At 35.3% G+C, this 27,402-nt stretch overlaps 1 protein-coding gene across 3 annotated transcripts in view; it reads right to left on the bottom strand.

The window, feature by feature from the left end:
* Nucleotides 1–2,780: 2,780 nt before the first annotated feature.
* The window catches only part of GALNT13 (polypeptide N-acetylgalactosaminyltransferase 13), a 491,703-nt gene continuing 467,081 nt past the window's right edge, over nucleotides 2,781–27,402 (bottom strand). For 2 of the 3 annotated variants that reach the window (XM_070422971.1, XM_070422970.1), the window contains exons 12-13: nucleotides 22,214–22,348; nucleotides 2,781–8,856 (exon numbers count right to left, since the gene is read on the bottom strand). In XM_070422971.1, coding sequence (XP_070279072.1) covers nucleotides 8,716–8,856; nucleotides 22,214–22,348 — 276 coding nt within the window. In that variant the 3' untranslated portion in view covers nucleotides 2,781–8,715. The remainder of the gene's footprint in view (nucleotides 8,857–22,213; nucleotides 22,349–27,402) is intronic. The other variant, XM_070422972.1, reaches the window with a different exon arrangement.

Below are 27,402 nucleotides of genomic sequence, written 5' to 3' on the forward strand. Positions count from 1 at the left end.
AAATGAACAAGCAGAGGCATTGTAGGGAAGGAAATCAGAAAGTTAACAGGGGCCAGATCACACAGAGCTTTTGTATGGATATAACCTTTAGTCTATACAAAACAGGAAGTCATTGGAAGGTTTTGAGCAGAGTATCTGGGGTATATTTCATAGCATCGTTCTGGTTCTGTGTTGAAAATAGACTTGGAGGCCGCAAGGGTGCAACCAATTCAGATGGTGATTCAGACCAGGGTGGAGGTGGTAACAATTGGTCAAATTCAGAGCAATGGGGGTATTAACAATTTGTCAAATTCAGGAAAGTTTGTAAAGGTGAAATCATATGATTTTTTAGTGGAGAAAGCAGGGAGAAAGCAACCAGATTTTTGGACTGAGCAAGTGACAGAATGGAGTTGCCATGATTTGAGATGAAAAATCTCTTTGGATTGATCAGATTTGTAGAATAAGGCACGGAGTTCAGTCTTGGACATACTTGTTTGAGATGTCTATCAGTCATCCATGTGGACATGTCAAGTAGGTAGGTTCACTTAAAAGAGTTCTGACCTGGGGAGAGGCATTTCGTTGTGAGCAGGATGTAGGTGGAATGAAAACCCAAGGTCTTGGATGAGATCACCAAAGGAATGAGTGTACATAGAGAAGATGACTAAGGACTGCACCCCAGAACACTTCAATATTAAGAGATGGGAGAAAGAAGGACAGTCGATAAATGAAACTGAAATCAATTGACCAGTGAGGTAGGAGACCAAGAAATGAAGAACGTCTATCCAAAGGTGATCTGCTGAGTTAAATATTTCTAAATCTGACAATGAAAAATAGAGTGTGTGATCAAAATGGATTCATCACTCACATTGGTCCATATAATTAGAGGAAGAACTTTAAAGTGCTTTTATTAAAAAAAATGATTTCAGAGAGAGGAAGCTAGAGGGAGAGATAGAAACATCAGTGATGAGAGAGAACCACTGATTGTCTGCCTCCTACACGCCCCCTTCTGGGGATTAAGCCCACAACCGGAATTGAACCCGGGACCCTTCAGTCTGCAGGCCGATGTTCTATCCACTGAACCAAACTGGCTAGGGCTAAGGTGCTTTTATGTATGCAACTTAACGTCATGCTGTCATTTAAGTGCCAAAAAGTTGCAAATACACACAGAGAAATCAGGCTGTGAGTTCAGAAGCAGAAAACAAAGGGCCATAAATCTTTGGGAAGGCTATTGTCAATTCCGACCTCAGTTGTTTAGACAGTGTTGATCTTTTAGGCTCTGCCTTAGATAAGTTGTCACAATGTAGATGAAGGGTGCTCACTGCACAAATTCATGTCTCTCATTAATAGAAAAAAAACTGTGAAACAGATGTTTGCATGCTTGTCTAGGTTTCCACTTCACAAAATAGGTAAAGAGATTTGTCAGCAGGAATTGTGTTAACGCTCTACTTGCCAAATATTTCTGATAGAAGCTGAGATTGGTATTACTATCCTCTGTCATGCGGAAAAAATAATCATTATATAAGAAAAGGGTGACTTAGCAGAGAGGCCACCAAATGGCTCAGACGCCAAGGAGGAGTCATGAGAGTATGGTTGTTGAGCAGGAGAGTTCACATTTTTTTCTTTCCTACTAGGTGCTAAAGAAAGGCAAAAGAAGGTGAGTTATTGCTCTACCAAGATCTGAGGTAGGCAGAGCTGGATTATAAGGTTAATGTGGTTAATCCTTCAAATGCAAGGCTGTGCTCCTAGACAAGAGTACCCAAAAGAACAAAGGCAGAAAGAAAGTAGTGGCCACATGGGGTGAGTCCCACATGGTTACAGAAATCCACGGAGACGTTTTGTGTAAAACATAAAATCTAGACAATGTCTTTGGCTCTTACTGACAGTTATAGTTAAAGTTTAGAAAAACCAATGGGGTGTTCATGATGTTTGCAAATCAATGAGCTTCTGAATTATGCATACAGAATAGAATATTTTAGGTGAGTTTTCTTCAGACTAAAATGATAAAACTAGATATGATCAGAACCTCCTCCCTCTCTCCCTTCTTTCCTCCTTTTCTTCCTTTGTCCTTTTTCATTTAGCACGCAAACTTATCTCTTAATTTTCCTCTTGATTCTGTGCAAGAACAGATTGCAGGATTGATCCTGGGGAATCCCTGCTCTGTGGAGGGGGCAGCCTCTTCCATCCTCCCCTCCTAACCCCGACAGACTGTCTTCCAGGTCGGCAGCACCAGAATCAAGGAATTGGATATGATTCACAGTATCCTGAAAAATAGTGTTCATCATATGATATTAAACATTTTACTTTTCTATTTTAAGTCCTTTTATAAAAAAGAAAAAATTAAAAATCAATCAAATCATGTTAGAATGAAAATTAATTAAATAATAAATTCTTTAGAATTGCGCACATTTTAATATTTCTATTTTAGATTTTTGGTATCAAAATTTCACATGGATCACAATATTCTCTTACTGCTAAGAGATACCCAAAGGCACTTAATTAATTATTTAAATAATCTACATAATGGAACATAAGCATAAAATATTGAAATTGTTTATCTGTTTATCTGTCTAAAATGTTATCAAAACTTTTTAAAAGACAACATATCAAAGGAAAACTAAATTGGTATATTTTAATTCTACAAAAATGTATAAATATTTAAATTTGTAGCAAAAGAACAATTATACCATTTAGTAATCTTACAATATTTAAGATGTGAAATTCCTTAAAAACAATCTGCTTCTATAAATGTTAAAGAACTGTGTGTCAAGCGCATATCTAAAACATTTTTGAAATTATTTCCTTTTATTTGTGGCTGCATTGACCAAAATCTCCAAACCGCCTGCCACCCCCCCCACAAAAAAATCATATCATCAAGTCCTTTTTTTCTGCGTGTGCTATTTTTAGCTGAAAGAACAACTGAAACCAAGCAACAGCTTCGTTCATTTTTACACCAAATTAAATGCATGATAAAAATCTCATTTCTTAACCATTATAGATATAGCCTTACTCATCTAATTTCCTACCCTCGTTCTAACTCATTATAAACAGAATAGTAAATGATTTGTTTTCCCCACCTAAAAACAGAAGATAACTTTATATAATGATGAAATGAATATCACAGAAGTGATCTTTATCTTTAAAAATAGTTAATAAAAAAGCTGCCCTGCATCAGTAGTATTTCAGAGGGTTTTTTAAACAAATACAATGAAAACTGCCTTTAGAATTTATTGAACAATAGGAAGCAAAAGGTGGACACAAATTCACACAAACTATTTAAAATACACTGCTGGTGTTCATTCAACACCTTAATTTCACACAATAGCTCATGTTTAATAGCAGTTTGAACATGATGTTGTTGTGTCGGATATGTTCATGTACTGTACAGAAGAAGACTGCGCTTCTCTATTCCATATTTGACATATTGGAGGAAAATGGTGGGTAGCAGCTTCTTTAAGCTTTAATTGAATTTTTGCTGCTCAACTGAATTGCAGATTTATTCAAGATTTGCAGATATCAGCTATGGAGAAAGACAGCTTGTGGATGATGACACATCCTTTAGGATCTGGAATTCCTTAAATTTTTCATATTTGTTTAGTTAGCATACTTTATAACTTAAATATGCATACAAGTTTTGCCTCCTCTGAGACTAGATGTAGCATCTATAATGAGATGCAAGTGACATGCTTGTGATCAGATAAGATCATTTCTCAAGTGATGAAAACAGTGTAGGGGTAGCCAATATTTTCAGGTTTATTGGATCAATTTGTACTATGCTCTCAACTCTCACAAAAAAAAGAAAAAAGAAAATTGTTCCTGTTATTTTATTGTTAGTTATTTATCCCCTCTTTTTACTTATTTATTAGGTTGTTTCTTCTTCTTTTTCATTGGTTTTAGAGAGGATGGGAGAGGGAAAGAGAGAGAGAAACATCAATGTGAGAGGGGGAACACTGATCGGCTGCTTCCCCCATGCTTACCGACCAGGGTTTGAACCCAAAACCTGAGCATGTGCCCTGACCTGGAATTCACACTTCTGTGCACGGACGATGCTCCAACCAACTGAGCCACACCGGTTTCTAAGCACCATGGAAACACTGAATGTATGGGTTGTGTTTACTGGAGTTTACAGAGCTCCACTGGGAAGCCTAGAAGTCTCTGCTTATCACCCTGCAGTCTTTTTAGCCAAATATCCTAGAACCTACACAATGTTGACAGTAATAGGTGGTCTAATTTTAAATGCAAGCTGTAGGCCAATATTACTTTAAACTTGAACATAATCATAAGGAAGTGGAAGTGAGGGGAGAATATGCTCCCTGTTTTGCTGAAGAGGGAGAAGAGGCTTTGCTTCTCTGAAACACTGTTTGCCCAATAATGCTAGAATGTTCTGTAATCAGGATGTCTCCTGTTAATTTCTCTACTTTTGTGGTAGGTCTTTATTTATTGCCTTTATTTTGTAGACATAATTTTATTTAAGTATGAAAGGTGGTGAGAAGATAAATCTCCAAGGTTAATTATCTCTAAAAAGGATAATATATCTAAAGAAGAGAAGTTGATATTTCTAAAGAATCAATGTACTTACTACAAAATGCTTAATAAAGACATTTTTTCTCTTATGATTGTGCCCTTTTTATTACATTTTTGAGTGCTTTGTAATTGAAGACAGTGTTAAATTATATTAACAATGATGAGTCCTGACATCAGGACTTTATGATCTTTGAACAAGCTAAATTACATATCTGATTCTCTCTTACTATCTATAAACAGAGAAACTAAGAATAAATCACCTGTAAAGTTTTTTAAAGTTTCTACAATTGTTCATAGACTTGAACTTAGAAAATACATTTAATAATAGTTCCTGTGAAACAATAAAAATACATATGGTTTTTAAGAAAATGATACATGTCTCCCCCCTAAAAGTAAAAATCTTATTTATGCCATCATGTGGCCATTAAAGACAACCAAAAAATAAAAATCATTTTTATCTTAATGAAGCAACTTATATAATGTAGCAGCATGTTTATAAAATGTCATATATTTCATTTCCATAAGGCAGGATATACTAACATACAGAACAAAATATAGCCCGTCCTTTAATTTGAAGAATAGTAGGAAGAAAATTATCATTTGGAGAAAGTAATGTACATCCTGTCTAAATATATTACTTGACTTTATTTTAAAATTTAAAATACTGTGCAAAAAATATAGGATACAGTAGCACTTGGTAACTTTAACACACATTTTTTCAGTTCATTCAAAAATATTTAAAGAAGACTTATTATATCCCAATAACTCTACTAGATACTGGGAATAACACAGTGAAAAAAACTGACATTCTAGGGTGTGCAATGGTAATGTAGGGGGTTTGAAAGTGGAAAGATAGACTTCTGTCTAAAGAAGCAAATTGATAGTTTGAGAATTTACAGGGACTAGGAAGGGTAGGGGGAGAAGGGTTTGCCTTACTGATGAGATAAAATTTGAGTAAAGACTTGAAGAAAGTGAGTGAGAAAGCTCTGTGGGCAAAGGGAACAAAAACCTAGGACAGACACTTGCTTGGCAGCCAGAGTGAAGTAAGTATTCAGAAGCCTGTGTGTGTGTGTGTGTGTGTGTGTGTGTGTCTGTGTGTGTGCTCATAGGAGTGTCATTCGTGAAGGACTGTAAAGACCACTATAAAAAGTTTGGGGAGACATGAGAAGTCATTGGAGGGTTGTGAGAGAGAAGTGACACAATAAGTTTTTGCTAAATAGAATCGCTGTGGCTGTTGTATTGAGAGAAAACTATTTAAGAGCAAGGGCTGGGAAATTAGGGAACCAAATTATAAGCATGTTGCAGTTAAAAAGGTTAAAGGTAGTGACACAGAAGACGTGGTGGTAAGTAGTTGGTTTAGAATCAAGGGTATTTCTGATGGATTAGATGGAAGTTGAGAGAGAAAGAGAGGACTCAAAACTGACTTTAGGTTTTTGATCTGAGCATCTGGAAGACTGGAGTATGGGGTGACCTCAGTAGAGGAAGTTTGAAGTCATTTGAAGAATCTATTAGTCTAGAAAGATAATGAGGTATAAAAATCCAATCATGATTTTAATTTCTGTACTGAATGCAATAAATATTTTTGAAAAGAACATTGAATTAGCTAATGCTTTCTAGTTTTTGGTGTTTTCTAATATTTTATGTCATTTTTTGTTTGATAGACATTCTAATAACATATGCTCATACCATCTGAGGATTCTTGGAAAATTCTTCTCTGGCATGAAATTCATGTCGTTTTTATTTCTCTTGTATTTTTGCTATGACCATAATGAACTTTCAGATATTTAAAATACTGCTGAAATGTGTCAAATTCAGTTTTGATAGAGTAACCATTTTTTTTTTAAAAAAAGTTGTCTTTGACCATTTTCTAGATAACATGTATTTTGTTTGACAAATCCACAATAAATGGAATATACTGTATTAAAGAGTCCTTGAGTGTTTAAGCTTTATAAGTGGAAGGACAAATGTGCAGGGACACTTTAATTTAGTGAGACAAGGGGAAAGGGGGAGAAAAAGAGAGTCCTCGGGTGACTTGTGAGGACACTGTCAATTTAAGGCAGTGGTTCCCTACCTCTGGGGTGTCACAGTTTCCGTATAAATTTGCTGTAAAAAATGGATTCTCTACCAAAAAGAAATGCCCAACACTCAAACTTTTGCTTGTAATTTAAAAAGATTTGAGGATACTCAGAGACCACAAGATGAGGAATGTCTACACTTTTTGTCGTGTTTTTTTTTTTTTAACTTTGCAACAGGTCTTTATTTTTGCTTTATTTCTATTACAGTGTTTGAAACCTAAAGAAATACATTTTCTCTTCAAATTTGGATGTGTATATAAATTTATTTGTCTAGACTCAGCACAATCAATGCCACGGTTTCTTGGCCTATGTCTACTCTGAAACCATGCTTTGTTGACTACCCAGGGCCCCTGAGGACATAGAAAATAGCCAGAATTTACAGTTCTTGGAAAACTAAAAGCAAATGAACTTAGAAAGGAAAATCAGTGAAAAAAGAATTTGGTTCACCTTCCCAGGGTCTGTAGCTCGGAACCCAAGCTGCCTTTGAGGGACATCCAGTTTGTTTTGGGAGCTGGGACCTCACAGGTCTTCAGTTGTTCATTCAAAGGCAGTTCCCACAAAACTTGGCTAATGACAACCCTCATGCCCTGTAGGTGGGTACTGGCTCTTTCAGGAATGTCTGCACTTTGAAAAGTACACCTGAAGTGCTCCAGGTTGTAGAATTCTTCCTTAGAGTTTTACCAGTATAAAGCCAAAGAAATAATGCTAATGCTAGCAGGAAAATCATACAAGATTTTACTGGCTTTCCAGAGCTTTTTAAGAAAAGATGAGAGCCAAAAATATGGCAAGATGTTTCTTCCACCCCCGCCCCCAATTTCTCTTAGCTGCTGAATGTATTTATTAATGACTAAAATACATATGTAGAGCTACTTTAAGGGCATTTTAAATGATGTGAAATACTAAAAGTTATTAGCTCAATTCTCACTGATAGAGTTTTCTTCTTTTTAGTATTTTCTACTCATTCATTTTGCACAAAGGGCTTTAAGATGGAAATAGAATGCGTGAAGTTAGCCTAACATGACTGTGCTCCTTGAGCCATAACTTAACGGCAAATGGTATTGAACAGATTAATGAAAAGAAAAGTTTCATGGATGTGTACTGAGTTCATTGCCTTAGTAAGGAAATTTTTAGATATTCTAGCATAGCAGTGAATCATCTTTTAAAATTAAAATGGTAATAGCGACCTAACATTTTTAAATTTAGGAGAAAAAAAATCAGGACTAATACTCTCCACCCTCTGCCTACAATTCTGTACAGCATAAGTGACAAGCCACCGTCTCTAGAGAGAAAAGGACTGCATGGTTTATGGGAGACAAAGAGAGTTGTTAAGGATTGAGTTTCCAACTTTAATTCTGGAACCAATATGATCGTTAAACACTCAGCCTGTGAGAGGACTGATTACCACCTAAACAGAATCTTCTTAAATGATTCAATTGTTGCAGTTTAGCTTCATCATCTTGCTCCCCGCCACACCTAGCTTGCTGCTTCTGATTTCAGGTCCTTTAAATTGAATTTTCAAATTCTTCTCTCTTTTTTTTTTGTTTAAATGTGATGCTTTTATAACAACTCTGTAAGTCAAGGTCCAGTTTATTGTTTTTTTTTTCTGGTACAAAACTTGGAACTTATTGTGTATGATGAATTCATTGTTCAGAAATAATTCAATGTGTGGCCTGCTGTTGACAAAGAAATTCAACATGTTTTCATGAAGGTCCAGTAGAAACAGAGCGAGTTTATAAAATGATTCTATTTCATAATGAAGATATTTTATAAGGCATTTACATTGTCTCTCTTTTAATCACTATGAAAATAAAAAATAAAAATACCCCTCCCCACAACTAATCCTGTGACATGAGGGCAATAAAGAGGTGTTTGTTTTTTTTTTAAGCAAACACTTTTTTTAAAGTTTTTCAAATGTTTAATAACAGTTTGCTGTTATTCATATTTTTATGTGCTTTTGATCAGATACAAATTTTGTAGGGAAATAAGCAAACATTCCTAAAAATGAATTATAAACAACTGTGTTTTAGAATACTAAAAGGATTTTAAAACTTTCAATTCAGCAAAGTTAATCTTTTTCCTTAATTGAAATAATGGAAAAACAAAAGTGTAGACACTTCCATGGCTTGGGGGGAAGTGGTCTTCATGCCCCCAAAGTCATGTTCCTCAGCAGCCACTGCTGGGACCTGCTGCCACTGCAGTCCTGCATGGTAGGCACCATTTTGTCTTCTTCGGAAGGTTCATCGAGACACTGGTTACTGTTCACATGTCTCAAGGTGAGTCTCTGGAAAAGATAACCCACAGTCAGTGCAACATATAGTATCTTTAACTTCACTAGCACATCACATTAAATCTGCCCTTTGAGAGACCTTTATGACTTTCTTTTTAGTATAAACACTGTGATATGTTTATAGAAGGAACTGTGCACAGGTGGTTGTGAATTAATTATCATACAGCTTTCTCTGTCAGGGTTTCATCACTGTCTAATACACCTTTATTTGCAGATGGTTAAAGAAATTAGCCAACATGTGTTCCGCATTGCCAAGAATTCGGTCTCCTTTGCAAAAAACCCATTTGTGAGCTCCAAGTTCAGTCCAGGGCTGTAAATATTAACAAGCTTTCACAAAAGCTCAGTTATCTTAGGCATGTGTTATTCAGTAACCATTTGGTAAACATGCAAAGAGATGTCACAGCTGTGACCCAAATGAGAAAACTGCTAGAGATGTTTCCAAATACTAAACAGGCCATACTATCTGTGACTGAGAAATTCATTGTATTTGAGTGATTATCACAGTGAAGATCTGTCTTACTTGATAGTATGCTCGCCTTAATTTAGTTTGCATGTCTGAGAATCTTTAAAAAATTTAATACCAAATTAAATCAGGGATGTGATTGTCATATATTTTTAAATTTATATCTATATTTTATTTCTTTATAATGATATTCATTAATAAGCATCATCTCAGTGCCCAAATGCTGAAATGTAATTCCAAAAATTGCATCATGTTAACTGTCATTATACATCTTCCCTTTTGAGTTCACATTTACATTTTGAAATTATGTATTTTGGACTTTACAGATATACATTTTAAGTCCACATGCTTTATACTAACTTATGCTCACTAATTATGTACATGTTTGCTCAGTTTCATGGGCAATGCCTAGAACCATATTACATAAAAAACTTCCAAGAAGAGAAGTGTTTCAATGCATGGGAGGTGATTTGTAGGTATATCTTGTTTTGAATCACCAAAATTAAAGGTAGGTAATTTTTTTCTGGCTCATACTATTGCAATTGAAAGTTGTATGAAAAAAAATACAGGGGGAATGCAATAAAAATGGTGAAGAAACACTGCCTAGACAATCGTAATTTGTTTGGATTAGACCTGCAAACAGCCTGGACCTCACTGTTCTGAGAAAAGATGGAATGGAAAATAGGCTTGTGGTGGAGGATGCTTAATAGACAACAAGCAGGAAATTAAAAAAGCAAGGTTGTCAGATATGAAGAAGATTTTAAGACTGAGGCCTTTGTTGATGCTCTTTCAATACACAGAACCAAGCTATTTATACTAAAGAATGAAGAAAAAAATGAACAAACATAGGCAAGAAGGTAGTTGATTTATGCTTATGATGCCAGAAATTGTATTGTTGGTTTATGAACCAACAGCCAACTTGAAAAAAATTCAAAACAAAACAATTTTTTTCTAGCAAGCTCTAGTTAAAATCAGCAAAATACTCATTTTTGTTACATACCTGAGATCCTCTGTGTATATAGTCCTTTTAAAGGGGTACTTTAAAATATATTAGTAAGTGTTGTTCTGTCTAAAAACGTATGTTTTCTTTGAAGGAATTCATTAGTAGTCAAAAACCACAACTGTAGAGATAACAACCACCCAAACAAAACTCATTTTTAATGATGTACAGTAGAAACAGCACACATGTTAGGGTCAGGCAGCCCTAAGTGTAAATTCCCACCCTTCCACCCCCACTTACTGGCTGTGAAAACTTGAGCAATTTTTACATTATTTCTGAGCAATCAGATTCTTTGTGAGAAGATGCTCATTTAAACTTATGAGTACTTAAAAATGCCCTTTTCTATTCTGATTAAAAAATTTGACCTCAGCCAACTATCTTAACTGTGACCCCTTGGCAACCTGATAATGGTAAAATGTTAACTATGTTTCTAGGCAACATTACCTATGGTAAAAACGACCTCTGATTGATGAACTGTATCTGCATCTAACCAACTTCAGTGAAAATACCTCATGGGGAGCCAAACTGGGCTTCTTTAAGTGCAAAGACTTGGAGTTTTGCATGCTCCATTGGTTTATTTGAAGCTCTGCCTATGGAATTGTTACAGAGACACTGTCTTCTGAGAGGCATATGGCTATGAAGCCAGGCTGTTTTCCACACCCACCTGATGTGGCTCTCATCCCCCTTGCACAGGGCTGCCAGCTCCCATAAAACAGTGTGAATTGCGATGGGAAATGAGACAAATTCTGCTGAGAAACAAGTTGTGGTTTCTACCCTAGAGTTCTGTCCCTTGTTGGGTATTGTATCTACCAGTTAAGGTTGCTTTAAAAACAAACTAAGATAATATATGTAAATTGTTCTATACATAAGTTACCATTTTGTAAAAGAACCAGACTTTTCCAGCTTCCCAACACATGTTTAGAATGCCCTAGTCTCAAATGTAGTTCTAACCTAAACAACACTCTTCTCTTCTCTCCTCTCCCTACCTCTATTCCCAGCCTTGTCATAAGTATTCCAAACTCAATTCCAACCTTTAATTGTTCATCTGAACCAGAAAAACTCCCTCCCTAACTTCTCATGTGTTTTCATAGCAAGGTATTGGAAAATATAATATACTTTATTTACTGGAAAATGAACACCTAAGACCAATTTCACTCTTTATAAGAATTCCATACCTGTACTTTTTTAGCATAAGCTGAATAATGATTCATTTTATTGCTTGCTGAGAAGATATTCACAAATCATGCAAGTGACAGAGAAAATGTACATTTTATAAGCTTTATTATTATAATTATATCATTTAACCAATAATCTTAGTCTTTAATAATGCATTTGCTTAGTATCAGCTTAAAGTAATAAATTCCAGAAAGAATATGGTGTATCTGCACACAACCAAAGTATCTGAATTGAAATGAACAACATTAAATAATTTCAATGTTCCAAAAGAAATATTTTGGCTATCTTAATTTTCATGTTTTTAATTTTCTTAACGGGTTTTCAGCTCTAATGCTGAAATCTATTGTCATATAGACATGACTATAGTTAGCCTTAAAAAAGAGCTAATATGTCATAATACATTCCATCAATTATATTTAGGCATATCTATTTAAAATAAAGGAAAAAACCCTAGAAAATTCCTACTAATTAATTACAGACTAAACACTACTAAATATTTGCAGCTCAGAAGTATAAGACAGAAAAATAACTCCATGGAGAAATAGCATGTAAAGATTATCCTTAACCACATATTAGAGAAGTAAATTTCTAGATTTTGATAACGAAAATACTGAACTAATATTAGTAAAGTCTGCAACACAAACCTCCAAAAATTATTAGAGAACGTAATCAGTAGGATTCTCAAAAATATTTCTAAAAACTTCCGTTCTTGTATAGTTTCTTAGTAGCCATTTTTGCAAAGGGCTATCATTACATATTTCCACAGTGGGCTGTTGGGAGCCACCAGTTACTTTTCTTACTGAGAGACAGGACTGGGTGGTTATGTGAAGAAGAGTGTGGGTCTGTTTGACAAAGAAAATAATGAATAATGACAAAATCAAATACAAAGGCAGTAACCAATCAATCATTCTCTACAACATACAATTTCTACTGGGTAAGAATGGAAGGCGCATGTCACAATAACCACATCCACAGAACTGTGAGCCACATCCTTTCATAAGGCTTCCATATCAAGTGTATTGGCAGGAGCAAATGAAGATGGGACTAAGAATATGGAGCAGAGCCTGAGATCAAATGCTGAAAAACTTGGGTAGAAAAGGTTGTATTCTCAGTGTCCATTCCAGTAATTAAATGTTTTTAGTGCTACATGCATTGTTTTGTCAGTATGGATATTCAAAACCATTGACTAGTCCACAGAGTTTTCATTCATGGTCTTTGGCTTCCTCTCTCCTTTGCCCTAAACTTCAGTGGATGCCAGGAGAAAATCTAAGGGATAAATGAGCTATAAGACTTTGCTTTACTTTGTACTCAAACTGTTTCCACTATGTCTTCACAGGGCTAACCTGGTGGTGTTAAAAATGTCCCACATACATATTATCACATTCATCTAAATACCAATTAGGAAGTTAATGAAGGAAGGAAAAAGGAAAAATATCAAGTCCATTTTGGGCTCTTAATTTGACTTCGTTCTCCAAACACAATTTGTAATTAATTTGTCTGTTTATTTTCCATCTATTTTCTCAGAAGGAGCCTACTCCAGGAAGGCCAGGGATCATGACAACCTACATCATCAAACCCAGTGCGGCTCATAGGAGGCACTCATAGGTTTGTTGATTAAACCACTTAGTAAAGGGCTAACGCAGAAAAATATATTTTGATAAAATTAACTACATATTTTGGGCAGCTTAATGGACACAAATCATTGAATTTTCAATTTCAAGGACTGACATCCTACAGTAAGATGGTAAATTAAAGATTTATAAAAGTAGGAAAGGTAACATTATCACATATAATACATTTTTATTGGTAAAACAGCAATTAAGTATATAGTTTGATTTGTTAAAGAGACTAGTTTGGGGATTTTTCAAAAAGCCAAACTTGAATTTTCTATCTATATTGTTATTTTCTATCTATATTATTTAAAATTTCTAATTTGATAATCCTCTAGCCTCAGTGATTTTTTTTTGTTTTGCAATGAACTTTTCTTAGTAAATTTCATGTTGACATCAAAGACTCCAGTGTTAGTGATTCTGAACTTCATGAGTCAGTAAAAAAATAATAAATTATAAACTTTTCCTTGGTTTGAAACAAAAACAAAATTTGATTTTACTTATTCTCAGGAAATGTAACTCCAGAACATGAATACAGTATAAAATGTTCCATAAAAAAATACATTTGTACTATTTTGACCCAAAATGTTTATCATATGAATGATTATTAAAAAAATTCAGAGTCGACCAAGATGGCGGCGTAGGTAAACACCGGAGACCGCTGCCGCAAACAACCATTTCAAAAATACAACTAAAAGACTGAACGGACATCACCCAGAACCACAGGAAGGCTGGCTGAAGAGAGACTCTACAACTAGAAGGAAAGAGAACAGCAAATCGAGGCTCAGAGGCGGCGCAGTGTGGAAAATACAAAGGTACCGAGGTGCGCGCGAAAGCGGGCTGGTGGCTGAGGGCGCGGTTGTCGTTTTCTGTCGGGACTGAGTCTCAGACTCTGGGCTCCAGATCCGGGCGAGTCTCTAGGGACCCAGACTCAAACGGGAGAAGCGGGATTACCCGGCATCAGTTGGAACCTGAGGGCAGCTTTCTCTCCGAGGTTTGCAGCAGGCTGCCGGGGTTCTGAGAAGCAGAGCCTCTGGGAACGGGACTGAGCGTGGCCATAACTGCTCCCTCCGCCCGCCCTGTTGATCCCGCCCCGCCCAAAGCCTGCGCACAGCCATTTGCCGATCGCCTCAGGCAAAGGCTGGATTAGCGCCTCCCCAGAAGACAGAGTTTTCCGCACAGCTGATTACTATAGCCAGCCGGCCTGAGGGTCAAATCCCCCTAGTGTTAACTACAACAATTAAGGCTTGGCTAGAACAAGACTGCGCACAGAGACCACAAGGGGGTGCACCAAGAAAGCATAAAAGATGCGGAGACAAAAAAACATGACAGAAATGGAGGATATGGAGCTAAGAATCGCAATTTTGAGGGCTTGCCATAAATTTGTGCAGAACCTCACGAAAACTAATGAGACCCTCGATGCTACGATAAAGAAATTAGAAAGTAAGCATACACGGACTGAAATAAAGAATATTATACCCAATAGCAGACCAGAGGAGTACAATAATCAAACCAAAGATTCGACAAAAAACACCCAATTGGAAAAGCAAAATGAAAAAAGAATCCGAAAGTGTGAAGATAGTGTAAGGAGCCTCTGGGACAGCTTTAAGCGGTCTAATATCAGAGTCATTGGAGTGCCAGAAGATGAGAGACAGCAAGATATTGAAAACCTATTTCAAGAAATAATGGCAGAAAACTTCCCCCACCTGGTGAAAGAAATGGACTTACAGGTCCAAGAAGCGCAGAGAACCCCAAACAAAAGGAATCCAAAGAGGACCACACCAAGACACATCATCATTAAAATGCCAAGAGCAAAAGACAAAGAGAAAATCTTAAAAGCAGCAAGAGAAAGAGGCTCAATTACCTACAAGGGAATACCCATACGACTGTCAGCTGATTTCTCAACAGAAACTTTGCAGGCCAGAAGGGAATGGCAAGAAATTTTCAAAGTGCTGAATACCAAGAACCTACAACCAAGATTACTTTATCCAGCAAAGCTATCATTCAGAATTGAAGGTCAGATAAAGAGCTTCACAGATAAGGAAAAGCTAAAGGAGTTCATCACCGCCAAACCAGTATTATATGAAATGCTGAAAGGTATCCTTTAAGAAGAGGAAGAAGAAGAAAAAGGTAAAGATACAAATTATGAACAACAAACATGCATCTATCAACAAATGAATCTAAGAATCAAGTGAATAAATAACCTGATGTACAGAATGAACTGGTGATTATAATAGAATCAGGGACATAGAAAGGGAATGGACTGACTATTCTTGGGGGAAAAAGGGGTGTGGGAGATGCGGGAAGTGACTGGACAAAAATCATGCACCTATGGATGAACACAGTGGGTGGGGAGTGAGGGTGGAGGGTGGGGTGGGAGCTGGAAGGAGGGGAGTTATGGGGGGAAAAAAGAGGAACAAATGTAATAATCTGAACAATAAAGATTTAATTTAAAAAAAAAAAAAAAAAAAAATTCAAAAAATTTTCACTACAGGTACTTTAAAAATGCCTAAGTACGACCTAGGTACTTCTAAGAAAAATTAGAAATCTAAACAACTCCAATGAGATAAAAATCATTTTCTATTTAAAAAACATTTGGTGCTTTCATTTGTTTGAAAAATAACAGTTTATTTTTTTCTGAGTATTTTGCCTAGAAGAGATACCAATTATTATTTTATGTTTTCTAGCAAGTAATTTTTATCACTTACATTCTGCAAATTTATGTAATAGAGGTCATCTAACTAAACACCCTTCAATTTATATTGTGGGCATCTCTTTTATCATTAAAATAATCTTAAAAACACAGAAAATAAACAATTTCTACAAAGTTGATTTGCCAAAAGTCATTTAACTTTTTCATTTGGGGGCAATCTCTGTCCAGTTTGGAGCAATTGTAAAGAATGCTGTGATTAATATCACCCAGCATGTCTCTCCACATTATAATCTTTTCTTTAGAAATAATTACAAGTAAAATCACAAGGTCAAAAGTATAAACATTTTAATACCTATTAGCAAATTTTAAAAAATATCTATAATAATTATTCAATAATAGCAGCAACAGCTAATATTTCTTACGCTTATTATATGCCAGGATAGTGGTTGTCAGTTTTACTGCATCTACAGCAACATTGTGTGTTGTCATTAAAAACATTGCTTGACAGATTGACAGGAACATAAAAATATGAATAAAAAAACACCCATCAGATTTTTATGTGTTTTTGATAGTCCCTTAAATTAATGTTTTTCATTTTTATTGGCTATTCATATTTTCCTTTGCTATTTATTCAAGATCTTGTATCTTTTCATATTGGGAGTACATTTTTTTTTCTTAAAATTGTTCTTTGTTATATTTGTTGCAAATGCCTCTCACGACTTTAGAAGATTCAGTCATGTTAACTCAGCTTTGAAGACAATGTGATATCAGGCTGACATGCAGCATACTACCAAATTTCTCTTCCTATAGCCTTATTTAACATTGACTAGAAAACAGGGTAATATGATCACTAATCTATTATAGCACTACTCAATTTTTCTCCTCTGGAGTAAAAAAAAATAGTATTTCCTGGGTTTTACAAAATTTTAATCATTGTATTTTAAAATGCATAAGGAAAAGTGAATACTTCCTGCCTTTAAACTTATTTGTATGTCTGTACCTAAAACAAGATATGTCATGGAGTTTCCTTATATCAACTCTGTTGAAGATATAGTTACTACTGAAAACCAACTGGGACAGCTAGTGAAACAATTTCAGAGACAAAATAGTCATAAATTATAAAATGAGACCTTTGTACCTTTGTATTAAAATAGTCAAGTAAAAAATTAAAAATTTTAATGAACAAACAGAAGTGACTGTATGGTTGACTGAAGAACCAATCATACAGGTCTCAGTTTAAAAGATGCCATACTAAAAGTTTAAAATGAAACCTAAATGATTATACATAGGGATAAACAAAGTAAGGTTAATTTATACTGTCACAGATATTTAATTTAATATTATTATTATAAATACAATAGGATTTCCCCTATTGATCAAGTACAGAATAACGGTCATTTAAAATTAATATCATAGAGATGTTATTCAAAATGTTAAATGTGATCTCCAGATAAAGTGACATGTGCATTTGTTAAAACAGAATGAGTAGTTTAGTAAACCAGTAAAATGTTTCATAAACAAGGACTAAAATTGCAATACTAAACTATTAAATTTCCTATTCACTAATTTATTCTACATAAGAAATCACAGCTATGGGTCAATAGGGATATGGAAAGGTAACACTTGTCTGATACAGGCAGCCTTCGAAAAGCAAATCAAGCAACTATTTTTATTAGGAGTGCTATACAGGGAAATGTCTGGGTTGCCAGTTAATAGATCACTTACCTTGAAATTATATTCCCATTTACCTGCTTTCTGATAAGGTAAATAAGAGAGGTAATAAGTAAAGTCTACATATTAGCTGCTGTGATTTTGGTAAATACCAATTCAACATATTTTACCTACTAAAAAAATTCCTTGCATTATGACTCTGAAACACTTGGTACAGAAGGATATTGAATTCATAACAATATTTTCTCAGTCAACTTGCTCAGTCACATGAAAAACAAGACTTATTTTTAGCATCATATTTTGCTCCCCTTTTTATTTTGTTGCATAGTGTTTGTTGAGCAAAAGTGTTCTGTTCCAAAATTAGACTATCACACTGTATGTAGCTGCCTGGATGCTCAAAAGGAACTGTGATTATGTGCACTTACTGCAGGAAAATGAGAATTTCTAATGGATTGAAACATGATTGCAATGTTCAAATGCAATACAAGAAAACCTGAATTAAATAGAATGGATGAATGACAGACCCTTATGAAAATAATTTTTAAAGTGGTTCAGTGAGATGAAATGTAGGGTTCCCCCCTCCCTTTTTTGACTTAACTCTGAGTCAATGGGTTTTCATAGCACCAAAGTGTTCAGGTAATTTATTCAGGTGATGCTAGATCAGGTGAGGACTTTGCAGATTTGCTAATGATGCTCGGTTGCCCCTAAATCAAACATGTTTAGCCAGGAAAGGTGATATTGAGTTAAATTCATGGTTGTGTTATTTAAGAAATATTTCAATAAGAAAATAGGGTACTATATTTTTAATCAAAGTTAACCAAAGACATGTATTGCTTAACAACATATACTTTATTTCACTCAAATAAAAGCAGAAGCAATTAGATATGAATTGTATTATGAATATGGATAGATAAAGTCTAAGCAATTAGGCCCTACTGACAAAGTAGTTTTATGACTGTTTGTCTCAATAGACAATGCTTATTGCAGGACATCTTTCCAATGATTAAGGAGAAATTCTATGTGAATAAAATTTGGTAACACAAATAATGGATAGTATTTCTTTCTTTCATTTATAATACTGTACATTTAACTCATCAGATCATAATGATTGAAAGCATCTAATTGTTTCTAGTTTTTCAATGACCTCAAGAAGAATGTGGAAAAATGTGGCAAGAATGCTCAATTAAGTGCCAGAAACCTGTAGTGTGCAAACCCAGAGAAGGCATTTAAATACTTTAAGCTTTTATTTACTAATGTGAAGAATACAAGTAAAATATTATTATCTTACTAGAGGACTAATGCACAAAATTTGTGCAAGAGTAGGCCTTCCTTCTCTGGGCTGCCGGTACCAGCTTCCCTCTGGTACCTAGGACCCAGGCTTCCCTCTCAGCCCCAACTTTGTACAGAAGGCCGTCTGGAAGGATGTCCAGAAAGACGTCTGGTCTAATTAGCATATTATGCTTTTATTATTATAGATAGGACTATCATTAGAATTGCATGAGAAAACAGATTATAGACACTCTATACTTTATTCCCTTCCACTCCCTCCCACCTGTCCATTCTAAAAAGTAAACAAACCAAAGCAACTAAATAGATTCCATATTTTGAGGCTTTATGACACAGTTTCCATTTTCCTCTGGATATTCTCATAATTCTGTTCTTATTTATGACTTACTTTTCTAAGACTGAAAGGATTCCAGGAGATAAGGTGATGGAATATTTCAGCTGTTCACACTGTGAGATTCACAATTGCAGTGATAACTAGCTTTCTTTGAATACTTTATTAGGACCTAATTCTGCCTCCGCTGCTGGTGGGGTGATCTTTGTGCTTTAGAGTTCTGCTGATAAAGGCTCAAAGAAGAGAACTTTACGGGAAGTTTCAGCTCTATAATTCTGTGAACACCACCAAGTTTTACTCTGCTTTGAAACTGCACCACCTCAGAGGTTTCTCAGAGAAGAATAATTTTGCCTTTGATAGCAATAGATAAAGAATAAATTAAAGTGGCAAGCAGCACTTGTCTACTTTTCACTGGTTGGAATATGAAAAGACTAGAAATACTTGGCAGTTACTCCTCTCTCCTGACTTTGCGCCTCTCACCTTCTGCTCCTGTTCCCTCCCCCTTCTCTCCTGGAAGCCTTGTCATTTTCCAAAGTATATATGCCGTTTCCCAACTTTGCAATATTTTTCAACAGTGTATAAAAAGACTAAGGAAAATTAGTAGATATTCAGCCACTGTGTAGACCTGTCCTTGTTAAACTTTAATATGTATGTGAATGCCTTGGGGATTTTGTTGAAGTACAGACTCTGATTTAGTGTGTCCAGGGTGATACCTGAGATTCCTAATTTCTATCAAGTTCCCAGGTGCTGTTAACTAGTCCTAGAATCACACATTGGGTAGCAAAGATGGGGACCATTCCATAGACTAAAGTGACCCTAAACCTAAAATTTAAAAGAAGAAATGATCATAAAAAGTAAATATATTCCAGTTTTTTAAAGTTGTTTCCATTTTTCTTACTTTTCACAAAAAATATGTTTTTTATTTCAAAACTGAAATGTCCAGGAAGGCAATGCATCATTCCTACAGGTATTCTATTGTCTTGTGACTTCTCTATATTCTGATTTACACATTTATAAATTTGGCAAAAAATTTACATTATGATTTAAAAATTTAGACAAGTTGAATATCACAATTTAATTTTGAAAACATAATCATGTAAGGCAACTGTTATATAATTATGAAGGTGATTAGATAACTTAAAAATAAACATTTCTTAATACTATTTAAGACATAGTATAAGCTTTATTTGTATGTGTTGTAGAAACAAAATTTTCATGATACAAAATAATACAATAAACTAAAACTGCTGCAAGAAATAATGCTGGCTCATCCAATTAGTAAATTTACAAAAACCATTTCTTTATGTTAGATGAGGCTACCAATTTTTTTTTCAGTTTTCTTTCAAAATCCCTTAGTATTCAATAATCTTCCTACTGGCTGATAGAAATACAAATGAAAACATATGCCTAATTAGCAACAACAGTTATTTCAGAAATGAAGAAACTTCAGTCATGACTATAAAAGCCATTATCCACTCAAAAATCATGGAGACGTTTAAAGATTGAGTGGCATTCTAAAATTCAACAACATTCCATCTTATTAAAAATATGCACATTCTTCCCCCTTTTCTTAAAAATATATGCTAGATTTCTTTATTTTAGCACACGCCCAATAAAGTCCTAGGATCCTAGTGAAAAGTAAAGTGCAACAATAACAACAAAAAGTTTTATTTAAAAAAATACTTCTTTTGGGATTTCTCCTTTTTCTGTACATTTATCTACACTTCTCCTCATAGAAGAGGTAGTGAACTGACTAAAGAAAGGTTCAAACTTACTCACATGTATTATTAGAAGAAATGTCTTCTGTAGCCTTAATATAAAGGGTGGTGATGACAATAGTTGAAGAGAAGAATAATGGTGGTCAGATAAAGAAGATGAATAAGTATTGAGAGGACCAAAGAGTCTGGATGAAACACAGTGATGCAACATAGGCAGGATTCATGGTGTTTGCCTTAATTATACCCCAGAAACTTGGAAATATTATATAAATCTTAGGGACAAACTTTATCCCTATGTAACTAGCTTCAAATCATGTAAGAATTCAGTAAGTTTTTCTGATATCCCACTTAAAAAATTACAACATCATGCCAATTAAAATGACATTCAAAGAGTTTTTAAAAAGAAGACCTTGTTAAAATATCAATAATACCAACAAATCTGCAGATTAGTTTTTAAAATGTTACTCTTGTGGGGTATTTTAAGCTTTCATAGAAGACTGCATTTGTGAAATTCATTTACCTCTATTGTATTATTTATCATGTAAGAATGAGGTTTACTTCTTATCTTAAATAAGTCACCAACCGTTTAATAATGTGGAAAATGTAACCCAGACGACAAATTCATTTTGTTAAGCAAAGAGAAATGAAAGAAATGAAGCTGTTTCAAGATAGCTTCCTCATGCAGAGGAAAATATTTCTTTTTTATTAGCTCCATCTGATGGTTGGTTTGGTGTTTACACACTGCCTGACTATAAATTCCCAATAATTTTATTGTTTTTTTCTCCCTCTCTTCTCTCAGAAAGACGTGCTATATTGAGAAGAGGCTGCTTAACTCATTATGTACCTAATTAGTTTACTGAATTTTGCAAAGTATTTACTATTATAAAGAATGTTCAAACTAATCTTGTCAGTTTTTTTCCTTTAAAGTGAGAAGCATAAATATCAGAGATTACAACGGTATAAAATTAAAAATATGAACTATTGCTGATACTATTCTGTATGTACATCTGCAAACATAACTCTCAGATAAGCATAGCCTGCCCTTGGCCTAATTTATGTTGAGCATGTACATATGATAACAAGTTTTAAGCACATAAAAGTGACTTTATGTTTCTCATTCATATTTTATACTTACAGACTAGTTTGGCAAAAATCTACTTATATACCATCCTAATATTATGTAATATGAGCATACATGCTTGAAAGTGCAGTTTTTCCAGTGCAGAAAAAAATAACTTAGGGTTTAAATATATTTGAAATACAGGGTGGGGCAAAAGTAGGATTACAGTTGTTGTTATGGAAAATAATACAATAATTAATCAATAATAATACAAGAATAAACCCTGTTTTACATACTCACAACTGTAAACCTACTTTTGTCCCAACCAGTATTAACTCAGTTGAAAGATTCCCAAAAAAGTAAATGAAGGAAAATACTATACCTCAGCATCATATTCCCATAACTGATTTCCTCTCATGTGGTGGCATTTTAACATGATTACAGGTCCATTGAGTCTAGAAACATCCAAGCACAAGTCATCGGTTCGGATTTCTTTGTCAGCGGTATAAGAAAATACCTGAAAATATAAAATTCAGCTAATAAAATAATATCTTCTTAAAAACAAAAAGTCACAGCATAGCAGGTTTATCTGTGAAAGTTTTCACATCAAATGAACTTTTCAAATGCTCTCTGCTGTGTGATCTTGAGAAGCTAGCTAGTTTATCTCTCCAAGTCCTTTTCCTCAACTGCATAATAGGGACAGTGTCACAGGTTTTATAAGGTTTTTGTGAAGTTTTGATTTAACAAACTAAATTATGAAATGCTTATTATTTGCCGGCACCATCTTTCTTGCACTATACCTGCCTTATAAAGCGCACACGGGTTCAACAAAATAAAGTTTGTAAATTCCATGGAGCTCAATAAAAGGCAGTCCTTGTTCCCACCACCATATGCCCAATTCCTCACATAGAGACAATGATATTTCTATAAAGCACTTTAAATCTTTCTTTCCATAACAAAAGCACATCATGTAAATTTTATTAAATATTGTTAGTGAATTTGTGAAGGTGGTAGAATTATCCTCTCTAGGGATCTCAATAAAGGTAGGCTCTCTGCTTATCTTTCTCATGTGGTTTGGGCTGGGCTTGACTACAATTCTCAAAATATCCAAGAAATGTCAAGGTGGATTGTAGACTCATTGTTAGCTAATTCTAACTGATACTATATAATCTCTATTGCTTTGTTCCTGGTGTGAATAATTTATTTATAAACATTGATTATTAAAGTTTTATGAGAGTTACTAAGTTGTTTTCTTCCATTGGCTCTGATAAGCATGGTTCAGGATTCTGTGGGCACCTGTTTTTTCTCTTGCAATGTCCAGAAGGAGTATATAAGGAAGGTGATCTCAGGGTCTTTTTGTTTCCCAAAGCAATCTGATAAGATTGGAGGAAGTCAGCTCTACAAATCACTTATAACCTCTGGAGCCCTAGCCTTTAAGCTGAACAAGTTAGTCTTGAAATGATTGCTGTTACAGTATTGCTACTCAGGATTTCTCTGAAAATCACAAGTCAGAAGAGGAACATGCTAAGTCAATGATGGAGCCCAAGAACCTCTTAAGCCAACATCTTCAAAGGAAATCCTTCACAAAGCTTATACATTCTACTCAACAGTATAAAAACTTGATAAGTGACGTTCCTCTAATTGACCTATATCTTCCTTTGTAATCTGTTGGTCAAGTTAGTTCTACAAACAACTAAGGCGGCAAATTTTATTCAATTATTTTAAGTTCAGCTCTCACATGAGAAGTGAATGACTTTTTATTCCATTTTGTGGACCATGTTACTTATTGTTTCCCAGATTATTTTGATCTCTGTAACAACTTGGTTTTTACAACTTGCCTTCCACTGTATTAGTTTGCTAGGGCCACCATAACAGAGTAGCACATACTGGGTGGCTTAAACAATAGAAGTTCATTTCCTCAGAGTACTGGAGGCTGGAAGTCCAAGATCAAGATATCAACAGAATTGGTTTCTTCTGTGAACTTCTTTCCTTGGCTTATAGATGGCCATCTTCTCCCTGTATCTTCACATGGTCTTCCCTCTGTGCTTGTCTGTGTCCTAATTTCTTCTTATAAGGACAACAGTCCTATAGATTAAGGCTCATTCTAATGACCTCATTTTACCTTGATTACATCTTTAAAGATCCGAAGTCCAAATATAGTCACATTTTGAGGCACTGAAATTACGACTTCCGCAAGGAAATGCCTGTTGAGGGATTGGGGAGGGGGATGGGCACAGTTCAGCCCATAATACCTATCAACCCTTTAAAATGTATCAAAAGACATCATGCATCTTTCCCTACCCCTTGATGAAAACTACTGGGTTTATTATTTTTCTGCTTACTTATCTAGATCCCCTGGGGATTCAATTCAGAAATTAGATTGGTCTGTTTAATATTATCAGTTGAAACTGAGTGAAATATAATGGCAGATCGCCTCCCCTTCACTACATTGGGCTGCTTTAGGTTGGAAGCCTGCAGTGGGGACAGGGTAGCGTTCACTTCTCTATTTCACCTTCTTAAGTTTTTTGTTTGTCTGTTTGTTTGTTTTTGTGGGTTTTTTTTTTGTTTTGTTTTTTTGTGTGTGTGTGTGTTTTTTTTATTCTTATCTCCCTTGCCCACTCCCAAATTCCTCTAGGCTTCTAATTAGCTTTTGATTCTTTCAGGTTGGTAAAAGTCTAGGAGAGGTCTTACCTGAACTGCCTCTTTATAGCTCCTTCCTGTTCTCTTGCCTGGCAGAATTTGATGCTCCCTCTCCTGGCTGTCTGTGGTTCTTTCTAGATTCCCATCACTAAGCACCTCTCACTGCAGTGCTAAGAGGATCACTTTCTACCGCTTGGCAACTCAGAGAGGCATGATGACCCAGGCAGGGCAGTCACTGTAATTCAGTTTCACGGCCAGCTTTGCCATGTGTGAGTCAGGTCACAGCCTGCCCAGCCCCACCAGTATAAGAAGCACATAGAAAGCTCTCAGAGTGGGGTCCTACATAATTTGCAGGGGCCAATGCAACATGAAAATGCAGGACCCATTGTTCAAAATTATTAAGACTTTCAAGATTACAGGGCCCTGTTCAAAGGCATGGATTGTACACCCATGAAACTGCCCCTGCCTTGAGTCCTCCTCTTCATAGCTTTGTCACTGGAAACTGGCCCCATCCCTCTAGAGCAGTGGTTTTCAACCTTCCTAATGCCGCGACCCTTTAATACAGTTCCTCATGTTGTGGTGACCCCCAACCATAAAATTATATTCATTGCTAGTTCATAACTGTAATTTTGCTACTGTTATGAATCGTAATGTAAATATCTGATATGCAGGATGTATTTTCATTGTTACAAATTGAACATAATTAAAGCATAGTGATTAATCACAAAAACAATATGTAATTATATATGTGTTTTCCGATGGTCTTAGGCGACCCTGTGAAAGGGTCGTTTGACCCCCAAAGGGGTTGCAACCCACAGGTTGAGAACCACTGCTCTAGAGGGAAGGCAACTACTCCCCTCATAGAATTCCTTACAGAGTTCCCCACCTTTTGAAACCTCCTGTCCTCCTGTTATGTGTTAAATTGTCTCTCTGCAAAAGATACACAAAAATCCTCAACCCCAATATCTCAGAATGTGAACTTATTTGGAAATAGGGCCATTGTAGAGGTAATTACTTAAGTTACCAGGAGGTCATACTGGAGTAGGGCAGGCCCTTAAACCAAAATGACTGCCGTCCTTATAAGAAGACAGAGACATACAGAAAGAAGACAACAGACCTGTGGATCGGGAGATGGGCATTGGAGCCATGTGCCCACAAGCCATGGGAACTGCTGGTGAATTCCTGAAGCTAGAAGAAGCAAGGAATGATTCTCCCTTACAGTTTTAGAAGGAATACGCCCCCTCTCACAACTTGATTATTGGCTTGTAGGCTTAAAAATTGTGAGACAATCAATTTCTGTTGTTTTCAACCATCCAGTTTGTGGTAGTTTGTTATGACAGCCCTAGGAAGCTAACACAGTTCCTTTTGTAACTATGCAGGTTGGAGGGTCTAAAAATCATGGAGTCAATGTTCCAAACTGCCATTGCAAATTCTGCACACAGGGAAGTCTGGTTCTATATTTCATTTCTGTTGTACCTTAGTGTCTGGGATGATGATGATGACATCCAGTTATACTTTACAAAAGCATTGGAACAACCATTTTTATAATAATTTTTCTATTTAAATATCTTTTCCCACAGTGACCTTTACTGTGACTAGGTGATTTATCTGCTTTTATGAATATTTACACAGCTCAAATTTATTTGTGTTTCTTAATTGATGTCTAAAATGAGTTTAGCAATAATTTCCAACATGTGAAGGATGGGAGCCAATTCCAACCACAATTCCTTTTAATGTTATTCTGATAATTTTTAAGTAAAGATAAGCATTTTCATTATTCTACATATGCATCTGGTTTGTTCTGGATTTTTCATTTCGGTTACGTCCAAAGGAATTTTATAATTATTCAAATATACACAATGAAGACAGCATTTAAACAATTTTCAAGGACTGCTATGAGAATGATCTTCTAAAATATTCTGCATGAAATTAATGCTTTTTTTCACACAAGGAAAGATTGTGTCTATACATTCTTTTAAAAGTTTCATCATGCTTACAATGCTGATGTTGTATAGTTACTTCTTTAAAAATATGCCTTTATCTTTACTCCTCTGGGAAAATGCAAGCAAATATTTGCTTAGATTAGTAGCCTTAGCACAGCTTTCAAGCAGTGCAAGTTTCAAAGCAAAGTCACTGTTTCCTTATTTGGACCAAGGCTCCTTGAGCAAGAGGCTCAGGAACTAAACGCCCTCTGCTGGCCCTGTCTTGCCATAGGACGTTTCTTTTATCCTTGGATGGAGAAATATTGTGCAATATACACAACTGATTATATATAATCTCTCTTTAAAAGGTTCACGCATTTATTTTATTCAGCTTTATTATACAGGTTGGGATTTCCATAGATTCAATTTTAATTTATAAAATAATTTTCCTGTTGAGTTCCTCAGAACAATATTTTCCATAAAGTTCAGTTTTAAGGGGCTCTATCACTTTATGCCAACTGCTTCACTACTTAGATGAAAACATCAAAGCCAACAAATTTACTGGATTCACGCAATTCACCAGAGCTGCTTAGTGATGGAGGACTCTCTGGACCCCAAGGTCATTGTCACTATTATTGAACTTGACTCGACTGCCCCTTCCACACCCATCACTTAGTCATTTTGGAGATTTGGACACTCCGGGGGATCACTTTAAGTATTTGAACTATGATCAATTTGAGAAATTTGTGAACAATCATCCAGAGGGAAAAATTATAAGAAAATAAACACTAGGTGTGTTTTTTTTTTTTTTCCTCGTTCTGTAAAAATAGCCCAGGAAAATTTCTATTGAAATAACAAGGAAACACATTTAGCAACAAAAGTTAGAACCTTAGCATTGTGATTTTTCAAAATGCCCTCTTGTACCGTATGTCACACAATCCTGAAATCAGCACAGAATATGCACAGATGGAATTGAATTCATCAATGGAGCTTCTAAGCAAAGAGACTT

Source organism: Myotis yumanensis, unplaced genomic scaffold, assembly GCF_028538775.1.
Source record: "Myotis yumanensis isolate MYYU_CA2020_CCGP unplaced genomic scaffold, mMyoYum1.0.hap1 SCAF_8, whole genome shotgun sequence".
NCBI classification, from domain to species: Eukaryota; Metazoa; Chordata; class Mammalia; order Chiroptera; family Vespertilionidae; genus Myotis; species Myotis yumanensis.